The sequence below is a fragment of the Scheffersomyces spartinae genome (genome assembly GCF_019049425.1).
Source record: "Scheffersomyces spartinae strain ARV_011 chromosome Unknown scaffold_6, whole genome shotgun sequence".
Classification (NCBI taxonomy): Eukaryota; Fungi; Ascomycota; class Pichiomycetes; order Serinales; family Debaryomycetaceae; genus Lizanozyma; species Lizanozyma spartinae.
The window spans coordinates 34,561-45,614 of NW_025065053.1; the positions used below are offsets into that span (position 1 = coordinate 34,561).

Consider the following 11,054-nt stretch of genomic DNA (forward strand, 5'->3'; position numbering starts at 1 on the left):
CACTGTATGTGTTGGTTTGATTTGATTTAATGACAACGAAAAATTTTCGAACGCGTTTTCGTGGGGGGTTTGTCGGAGCTGATAAGTGCACATACTGCCTTTTTAGGAAGTCGACATTAATATGGTAAGTGCACGACTTTTGTCATGAGTTTGACTAAATTTTTCACCAGAAATAATGGTATACCACCACCAGTCTATCACCAATAGTCCACCACTAACATTAACGATGGCAAAGAAGGCGACCACGGTGATGGTGAAGATGGTCTCTGCGGCCAAAACCGGCTACGAGAAGTGGTTTCAGGTTCCCAGACACTACCAACGGTTGAATTTGATCTTGTATGATCCCAGAGCCAAAAGACATTGTTTGTTCACTGAAGATAAGAAGAGAAGAGTCCCTCAGGTTCCCGAGCGAGACTTTTTAAGAAGAACTCGGTAATATGGTATAGATATATGGCACAATTCTTGTATATACAGAGGTTAATAGTAATAACGACATAATAACGACATAATAATCATTGTAGTTAGGACACTTTTCTAATGGCCCAATCGTTTCCAACGTTTAAGAGGTCGTTGTTACCTATAACGGTAATGGCCTTCTTATTCTCCTTGTTGATAAGATACTTTTCGGCGACATGGGTCAAGTCGCTAATGGAAACATCAAGAAAGTTTTCTCTTCTTTGTTGTCTCAATTCGTCATCAATGCCTTCGTAGAAATAGGTGGCTCCCTGGCTTGCAATGTTCATGGGTGCATCAACGCTTTGGAAAATAGAGAGTTTGGCTTCTTGTAAGTCGTTAGCGTCCCATTCCTTGATTTTGTCTCCACAGATCAAAAGCGTATTCTCAAACGACTCCACGGACTTAACCGCATTGGGATCACGATACGAATAAAAGTTAAGAACTCCCCCCAACCCGTCATAATTCAAGCCTCCACCATAGGCACCGTTGGCTTCACGAATCACAGAGTGGAGGTGTTTGAAGGTTAATAGGTGCGAAAGTACTTGAAGGGAAGCACCGTCTTTGGTGTCGTATGTCGTTCCTAATTTTGCTAGGGAAGCGTATCCAACTTGAGTGGGTAAATCAATGAGTTCATGCTGATCTGTTTGGTCAATCTGACGATAGTTGTTCAACAACACTTGTAGTTCATTCTTCTGGGTGGACTTAGTACTGTTGCTTAATAGCTTTTCATTAAATGTCCCCAACAATTGCTCGTTGGTGTTAAGGGCTTGGGCATTTCCAACAAGCGAATACTTGAAGTGACCATGGATGAGAATAAACTCTTGGATCTCTTTCAAAATAGGTAACACTGTCTCCTTCAAATAGGCCTTACCGTTCCTCTCCAACTCAGAGTTTATCTTCAATATAAACTCCACTTGTTGCATACCATTTAGCATGTCTCCAATGTACTTGGCAGGGGTCAATTTGGAATTGGAGACTGATCCAGCATACGAATGGCCACGATCAGTTACCATGTCCACTTGTTTCTGGGCCAACCCTTTGATTAATGTGGATAACTTATCAACAACGGTTTCATCTTCACTATTGAACTTGGTTTCATGAAGAATCTCGTACCATAAGTCGTAAATCTGTTGAGCATCGTCTTCTAATGCCATACCGTTCATAGTGAATTGTAATTTGGCGTTCGCTAAATTGTATGGGTCGGTTCTAGACGAAACATTGAATGAAATCCCTCCAGTAGATTTGGAGATCTTGATTTCCAAATCGGTAATCGGCGTAGACGCTGTACCTGCCAAGTTGGTTAAACAAGAGGCAAATATAGGCAAATATGGATAATATTTCGATGGTAAGAAGCTGAGATCTTTCAATCCCGCTGCATATATTAATCCATTGGTATCAACTATTCTTTTCTGTAACAATGATTCTTCATTATTTTTGATATTACTAAATTCTAATGGGTAAAAGTCCCCCGTTCTTGGAATGTCCTTTAATGTCAAAGTAGGTAAAACGGATATATCTTCTTCTTGTTCTTGTTTCTCCTTCAATTGGAGCGCTCTATCATAAATAATCTTCTTATCTGAGTCATCCAAGTTCTTCACTTGAGACTCCAACCTGGTGGCTTCTTCGGTTATCAACTCATTGGCAAAAGAAGCATCGGGAACTAAAGTAAACTTTAATCTTTGCGTTTGAGGGTTCAAAAGGGTCTGTTCAATCATTTGCTTGAATATCCCCAACCCTTTGATCTGGTATTCCAGTTTAAATCGATCTAAAATCTGTTGGACTTGAATTGATGAAATGGGATTAACTCCATTGATCCAAGAAGGTAATATCGAGTTTAATAATCCTAACCCGAAATCAGGCTTATGTTTCTTGAATCCCAATTCTAATTGATGTAATAATGCTAACACTCTCATATGATAATTACCATCATGAGCAACTTCTAATTCAGGAAGAACTGTCTCCTTTATAATGGCAATTACTTTATCTTCTAACCCGTCAATTGTCGATTGGGTTGAATTACTTAAGCCAACAGAAAATGATAAAAGAGCTGTAGTTGAATCCAAGCCGGTGTTGATGGAAAAGTCATCACCAAGTCCAGTTTCAATAAGTTGTTGATACAAAGGAGAAGAATGACCGTCACATAAAAGAGAACTCAAAAGTTTCCATTTGAAAACTTCATATTGCTTTGATTCGTCCAATGGGTTACCCAAATTCCATGTTATTGATCCTTTAAGTTGGTTCTCAATGGGTACACCAGTGGAAGAGTCGAATGGGCCCTTGACACTAACAGATTTTGTTGTAGTTGTGGGTTCATATGACTCGAAAATAGGATACTTGATCTGAGACGAGTTGCTACGAGATCCAAAGCCTGCAAAGGCCGTGTCTAACTTTTCAAGATGATTGGTCAATGGCAATGAACCATAAGTGAATGTTCTTGAATTGGATGGATGATAATTTGTTTCATGAAATTGAATGAAATCTTCATACGCCAAATCAGTGATATTCTTGGGATCCCCCCCTGAATTATGTAAAGACTTATAGATGGCTTCTTGGAATTTGATCCAATAGTAGTACGCAGAATTGGCATATTGACCCTTCATCTCATTGTAGACCACCCCTTTAAATGTCAAGGGGGAGTTGGGGTCGGCCAAATCTTCGTTCTCTAATCTCCACCCTTCTTGCATGAAATCCTGGTGACTCAAGAGTGGTTGCAACGTGGAAGACAAATAAACATCCATGAGATTATCAAAGTCCTTGCCATTGGTAGTGGCAAACGGATAATACGTGTAATCGTGAGCCGTCATGGCATTCATGAAGTTACTAAGAGATCGGTTCAACATCTTGAAGAACGGATCTCTAACTGGATACTTATATGATCCACATAACGAAGTGTGTTCTAGTATATGAGGTACTCCAGTAGCATCAGGAGGGTTGGTCTTAAACGCAATGGCGAACACATTGTTCTTGTCATTGGGTGAGTCCAAATGTAAATGCTCTGACCCTGACCTTCCGTGTCTTAATCTAACAGCGACCAATGAGAATTCAGGTACTGGCTGCGTTTGTTCTATGGTATACCCATGGACTTTCAACCCTATAGGATACTTACTAAGTAAAATACTTTGAGTGTCTGCAAACGTTGCTAATTTACGCGAACATATTTGACGGAGACGAGCAGCTCGTAAACCATTGGTTCCTATTATTCCTTTAGCTCGAAGCATATTAGACGCCAGTTCTATCACTAATGGTTAATATAACTCTAACTACAGTATAACTATAATGTATTTGTATGGTCGTTACCATATAGTTTATACAATTTTCGATCCTGCATATATCGAGAAAAGTTCTCATCGCCATCAGTGCCAGTCCAAGTGAAGAAGGTGGGTGTACACGTTTAACCATGGGATCATTTAGTATATGTTGATGAATAAATATGTTCAAATGGTTTGTATCTCGTTTAGCTTAAGAGTATGTAGTTATTTTACTTTTTTATTAGTTTCAATTGTTTCCTGTATATAAGTGTATACGTATGAATTGGTAAGTGTATACGTTAAATCGTTAAGTAGTTAGTTCGTTAAATCGCTAGGTCCGCTGCTAATCGATTGGATTAATTCCGATAAGACTTGAAGAGATCAGATAGAAGAAAGTAGTGTGACACGAATTTCAAATCATTGTGTCAAGTTTGACACCACAAGTTGCTTTCCTCAAGGTAAGAAGTTCACCCGGTAACGGCACCGGGATCGGCGAAAAAATTATGTTTGTGACATGTTCGGCTTTATCTCCAGTGATGAAGGATTTTCTACGACCATTAACTAACTGTAACAAACTCGTATCGATTGCCCTTGAAGACGGTCATTGTGGGTTATAGTCCAAAGGAGAGAAGGAAGCTCAAATTTTGAGCCATTATCAAACAATTTTATTGAGAAAAATGAGTAAACCTTCAGAGAAGACAAATCAAGAAAGAGTCTCTACGCTTGGAGGGTTTATTGCTGGAGGAGTAGCAGCATGTGGAGCTGTTACATTTACAAATCCCATTGAATTAGTGAAAACACGAATGCAGTTACAGGGAGAATTATCCAAGGTTAAACTGGCTCCTAAATTGTATAAGAATCCATTTCAGGCTGGGTATTATATTTTTCAGCATGAAGGAATACGTGGATTACAACAGGGGTTATTGTGTGGATATATTTATCAGTTAGGATTGAATGGATGTCGTATTGGGTTATATGAACCTTCAAGATATTATATCACCAAATATTTGTTTCCTAAAACTTTTGTTGAAGGAGGTAAAGTACCGCAGAACTTGTTTGTTAATGTATTAAGTGGAGCTATTTCTGGATGCGCTGGAGCTATGATTGCCTCACCATTCTTTTTGATTAAGACTCGGATGCAATCATATTCAAAAGCCATCAACTCTGAAGCTGCCCATCATATTGGACAACAGACTTATTATAAAGGTGTATGGGATGGGTTACTGCAAATTTATAAGGCAGAAGGTATTAAAGGATTATTCCGAGGTGTGGATGCCGCAATATTGAGAACCGGAGCTGGATCAGCAGCTCAATTGCCTGTTTATAATGCAACAAAGACATTTCTTTTGAAACATAACATTGTTAAAGATGGTTCATTAGGTCTACACTTTTTATCATCTTCAATGGCAGGGTTAGGGGTCGCTATAGTTATGAATCCTTGGGATGTGATATTGACCAGAGTGTATAATCAAAAGGGTGATTTGTATAAAGGGCCTGTGGATTGTTTCCGTAAGACTGTATCAAGTGAAGGATTTGGAGCTTTATACAAGGGATTTTGGGCTCAATTATTTCGGATTGGACCTCATTCTATTTTAACTTTAATGTTCATGGAACAGTGTATGAAAGTCATGGTTAAAGTTGAAGGTTCCTTGTTTCCCGAGAAGAGAATCAGTTTATAGAATATAGAGATTAATAGAGTACAGTATATCTCAGCACAAGAAGAGGATATCTCAACACGTATAATACTACAGCACTTTATACTACTATAGGACACTCCGATAAACCGAACTCAGAGTATGTCGTGCATTGTATACCAGAAATTACTTCTTACAGTATGGTACATCATAGTGAGGCCCATAAGTATTTCATTAGTATGGCCATTAGTATGGTAATCTAAGGGCCTGTACCCTATGCTTAATTACACTATTATCTACAGGAAGGGGCATTTCCACAACAAGCTTTGCCTATATTGTGTAATACGGCATAGTCGTTTTGTAATCTAGCATGGGTACAAACACGACAGTTTTGCAGTTCGGCATCGGTTACCGGATTTAGTAAGTAAACGCTTTAGTGATTCAAGATGTCATGGGTTTTGGCACCGTTCAAAAGTCACACAATTCCAACCGCGTGGCAAGCATGTAACAGATGACTCAACAGTCAATTTAACAATTATTATGGCAAAATATATCGTACAAACTATAGGGCCCAAACAGGGTTATAGATTTACAAATTATACCGCATATTTTAAGCCGTATAACTTAAGCCGTACAAATTAAACCCATGTGAACACAACCGTACAATCAAAATTCCCTACCTCGTAAGACTTAAACCTCAACTTAAACTGTACAACGCTGTACAATTATGACTGTCTCATTAACACTTGACAACTCACCGTACAATTAACGCCACCAGTTTGTTTGGCCACTACAACCTTCACCTACTCTATTCTTCCTATAACGCACTCCTCATTCTGTAACAGGTGGCGAGTCGTGTACCTTTGCCACCGGAGAAAATCTATCAACTGTGCAAAATCTCAATGTCCGGCCCTATAATATCATCAGCCAGCAAACGAATATAAAGGGAGTACCATTACTAAGTGGGCAGGAGTATAGCATAGTACCGTTTCAACCTATAGGAAGTACACCGCTATAACATTATACAACCCATAACTATAACATAAATTAACAACTAACGATATTGTTATATCTCATCATACTCCGCTACTTATATACCATACCACAATTTACTACGTGCGTGTAATTGTCAGTACTGTCTCTGTATAGTGATTTCTTTCTTTTGGCAGCAACTTTTCGTCTTTGAGTTTAAGTTTTCAATTTTGCCTCCTTTTCAAGGACATCCAAAATTCCTTCGCACTAACACCAAAATAATTCCAATCGAATCGAACATCAACCAAAAAGCGCTCAGTGCAACTTACGACTCGTTCATTCTTGTGTGTGGAGACTTTGATTAGTGAAGGTGAACTGAATAGTCTGTCTGTTTGTTTAGCTGTTTGTCTGTCTGTCTGTCTGTATTAGCTGGCTGTGTGTTTGTTTGACTGCCTGTCTGTTTGTTTGTCAGTCTGTTGATCTGTGTAACTGTTTGTTATTGGTCTTTGATATTGGTTTGAGGTAGGCGATAGTTATTGATAATATCGCTACTACTCAAACATGCGTGAATCCAATTACAAATTAGTGGCGAATAATAAAGCAGCGGTCACCATTAGTGCGAGTCTCTACGATCGTCGGGCTCTAGATGTCACTTCAGATAAACCTTTGGTTAACTCCTTAAACCATCTCACATACTTGGTCTCGTCTCTGGCCAAAGTCAGGGAAACCCTTGCTGTTGATGGAGGAGTAGAACGGTTGGTTGAAATCCTTCATGAATGTCATAACACGACATTCAACCTGGCTAACTCCATTCTTAATCATGAAAAGAAACTTTTGGCTGCTTGGAAATGGACCTTGACCTTCCAATGTCTTGTATTGATTGGCACAAGAGGTACAGAACGGATCCGTCAAAAGGTTGTTCAAGCTGGTATCTTGCCCATTATCGCAACAGTGTTGGACAATTATCTTACTTTGAACGAGCAACAGTTTGTCCAGCATGGCATATTTATGAGCACATGGAATGGAAACCAACCAGCTGCCGCTACTACTGCTGCTGCTGCTACGACAAGATGTCCATGTCCTTTTACGGCACAACAGCAACAACAAGCACAATCACAACAACATCTGCAACTGCAACCTCCACCACCTCAACAACAACAACAACAACAACAACAACAACAACAACAACAACAACAACAACAACAACAACAACAACAGCTGATGCTGCAACTGTCATTTTTATCTCCAGCAACTTCAAGAGTTAACTCCCGTGTGTCAGAAGCATCGGACTCGTTTTTCCCTGGTTCTTATTCGCAACCTTCACTGCAAGGCTCTGAAGATTTCTATGAAAGACCACCAATCCATGATGAGCAGGTGACGACTCCAACAACTACATTATCTTCTAATTTCACAATGTCAACTACAGTGCCAACAATTCCAATTTCTCTTAACATTCCTGCGACCTCAGGCAACACTATTAATCCTCCTTCATCGAACAACATCAACAATAATATTTCTTCCAATGGAACTTCATCTGCTGGCAGTGGAGTAAGTCCAAACCGTCATACTCGAGAATTTGCACTTCCATTTAGTTTATCCCAATTTGATTCCGGATCATTTCCCAACATAAGCTTTCCAGCTTCCTTTGCTCATCCATTCTGTAAATCACATTTAACCAACGAAGATTACGATAATCTTTCCATTGATGAGTTGATGAAACTCATTCGCAACAACCCCAAGTTTTATTCGGTCAATAATGACGTTAGAAGGAAATACCTTATTGTTAATATAATCAAAAGACTCCGTGAACAGAAATCAAGAGAATATGATTGGGATGATGAACTAGTACGTGATAATGAGATTGAAATGGACTCAAATTTGAATTTTCTTTCGGATATGTACATTCTGGAATATGATTGCATCAATACGTTGATGAACTCAAACACCAAGATTGCTCCTCGCACTTTTACTGAATCAGGGGTAGTTATTCCTCGTGACGATGATATTGTATGGTGTTTACAATTGTTGGCCTATATTTCCAAATATCCATTTCTTAAAGAAGAGTTACAAAACACTCAATTAGCTTCAGATATGTCCATCCGGGAAAAGAAATATATCGTGTTTATCAGCAAACAGATGAAGTCTAAGCGTAAGGAACTATTGATTCGTATGCGTGATGCAAAGAATGTGAAACAACCTTCTAGTAGCTCTACAAATGCCAATACAAACATTGCCAGTTCCAATCAATGGTTATCTCAAAGTGAATCTGCTTCACGTACTACAACAAATTCAACTGAAGAATCATTTATGGACAGATTCACCGTATCTGCATCAAGTTCACCTCAAATGGTGAATGATATTTCTCCTGTTGATTTGGAAATGATTCTTGAAGAAGACAGATTAGATTTATGTCATAATGATAAAGCAGATCATGGTGCAGAATCTACTAACCCAGAGAATGCCACCACTACAACTAATGTTTCTGCTACATCTGCAAGAGCGATAAATTCAGTTGATTCTGCCTCTGCTACAGGCGGTTCTTCTGAGGATCTTGAAGATGAAAGCGACATTGATGATGATGAAGTTGATGAAGATGCATTCGGAACGGGTGCTATTGATGTTGATGGTGGTGCACAGGGATGTGCCCATTCAATTACCAGTACAACTAAAAACTCAGATGGATCTAGTTTAAGTTCTCTCTACCAATCGATTGTTGATTCCGAATCTATTTTGGATGATCTCGACCGAGAAATGGCATTATGTCAAATGAATGATAAGATTGACAAGTATATTGATGTGGAAAGTAACATTCTTTCTAGTACAGTGATTGAAGAACACATGATTAAGAAGAAAAACCGGCAGGACTACTGGGATTACGACTCCTATGACCACTTTGAGGTGGACGACCCAATTGACCAAGACGTCTTTTTGATGGACTACAAGAAGGTAAATTTGTTTTCAATGGTTGAAAAGTTTACGTTCCTTTCTGGTACAGACATGTACTATTGGTCTGGGGTCATTATGCGCAACTCGTGCCGGCGCAACGACTTTAAAGGTGGTGTGCGCCAATGTGGTAACTTGCAATGCGGCAAATGGGAGCGTTATCCTCGGGAATTCCTGAAATGTCGTCGGTGTAAAAGAACTAAATACTGCAGTCGTGAATGTCAAATGAAAGCATGGCATTGTCACAGAAACTGGTGTATTCCATCAACTTCAAGTTCAACATCATCAACTACTGTCAGCACAATGCAGACAACTACACAAGATGGAGCTTCGTCAACCCCATCAGGAGCATCTTCAGGTCCCACTACTGCATTTTCTGAAACACCCAACGCCACAAATAATAATCATACTGGAATGGGTTTATCAGCTCAACGATCGAGATCTGCATCTGGTTCAGGACCAGGCTCTGGACCCGAAGAGTGAAGAAATGCTTTGGCTTTTTGCATGACACTAGATTTTTTGGAGAGAATAGTCCGTTTTATTTATTACGCTTAATGTCAACTGGTTACAATGGATGTATGTATATTTAAGGTTGGTTATCTATATGTTGGATATGTATAGGTTGGATATATATAGGTTGGATATCATAGTAGAAACATGTCTTTTGGTGGAATGTCGCGATGTTTTATGTCGCGATGTTTTTGTTTTGATGATAATGTCGCTATTTATTTAGGTTCACATATACAAACTATCAAACCCGTTCTCTGGTTATTATACGTAAGCACTGAAAGGCTGACAAACATACAGGCTGACAAACATGGAAACATTGGATGGCTTACCGGATGATCTCCGAGTTCCTGAAAGTATACCGTTGACTAAACTGCTTCTTAATAAGTTTCAACGTGAAGCTTCACAACTACCAAGTACAGCATCCAAATCTGATATCGATTCTGACATTGAAACAGTCATTCGAGATGTGGACACTTATATCGATACTCTAGTCAATGAGGAACGTTTAAGTGAAGCAAACTTTGACTACATCGACACGTGTATCCAAGTAGTGGAAAGGTTATACGAAGCCTACCAGTTAAAAGTGGCCTACATGAAGCTGACTAAGGCAGCAATGGATGATATAAGACAAGTAGCCAATGAGGCGGCGGATTTCAATCTAAACAGCTTAAAACAGTTCCAGAAAAACCCTCCATTGGGCTTTGACCTCACTTTGAACTCGTATTATAGCAGTATTGTCACTGAAGAGTCCATTACCAAAACGGTGAATAAAGAACCTAAACTACAACGACTTCGGAATATTAGATCGATTCTTGAGAACCCAGAAGACCCATTGCCTGACCATGATTCTCTTGATGATGAACTTGCCGTTAGTGGTGGGAAAGTGTCTTTAAAAGATCCTCTTTCCTTACAGTTTTTGGAGAACCCTGTACGTTCAAGGAAGTGTGGTCATACCTATGAAAACCGTCCTATTCTACTGCAACTAAGAAATGGAGTAACCCATTGTCCAATTTCTGGGTGTCATTTTGACTTACTTGTGAGTGACTTGGTCCCTGATAGTCTTATGAAACTCCGAGTCCAAGTATTCAAGGCACGACAGCTTCAGAAAAGACGTCTAACGAAGTTGGAAACCGTCATGTAAATAATATCAATGGTAAAAGGATTATAGGTTGGTACGTATATAGCAGTTGGTGTGCGGGTGTAGTGGTGTTATGAGTTACCTTTCATACAGGATTTTTGTTTACCTGATTGATTTTGTGATCTTCTTTCTGTTGATACTTCACGTAAGTAA

The 11,054-nt window shown here is 39.3% G+C and overlaps 4 protein-coding genes across 4 annotated transcripts; 3 read left to right on the plus strand and 1 right to left on the minus strand.

Moving 5' to 3' along the window:
* Positions 1–521: 521 nt before the first annotated feature.
* On the minus strand, positions 522–3,674 carry CYM1 (Cym1p; the record flags this gene model as incomplete). Its single annotated transcript, XM_043194923.1, has 1 exon — positions 522–3,674. One exon carries the CDS (start codon positions 3,672–3,674, stop codon positions 522–524), a length of 3,153 nt encoding a protein of 1,050 aa, XP_043050120.1.
* A 707-nt stretch (positions 3,675–4,381) lies between these two features.
* On the plus strand, positions 4,382–5,383 carry OAC1 (Oac1p; the record flags this gene model as incomplete). Its single annotated transcript, XM_043194924.1, has 1 exon — positions 4,382–5,383. The coding sequence occupies one exon, from the start codon at positions 4,382–4,384 to the stop codon at positions 5,381–5,383; it is 1,002 nt and encodes a 333-aa protein (XP_043050121.1).
* Positions 5,384–6,871: 1,488 nt separating this feature from the next.
* Positions 6,872–9,736, plus strand: MUB1 (Mub1p; the record flags this gene model as incomplete). The annotated part of the gene is made up of 1 exon (XM_043194925.1): positions 6,872–9,736. One exon carries the CDS (start codon positions 6,872–6,874, stop codon positions 9,734–9,736), a length of 2,865 nt encoding a protein of 954 aa, XP_043050122.1.
* Positions 9,737–10,070: 334 nt separating this feature from the next.
* Positions 10,071–10,904, plus strand: MMS21 (SUMO ligase; the record flags this gene model as incomplete). The annotated part of the gene is made up of 1 exon (XM_043194926.1): positions 10,071–10,904. The coding sequence occupies one exon, from the start codon at positions 10,071–10,073 to the stop codon at positions 10,902–10,904; it is 834 nt and encodes a 277-aa protein (XP_043050123.1).
* Between the last annotated feature and the right edge of the window lie 150 nt (positions 10,905–11,054).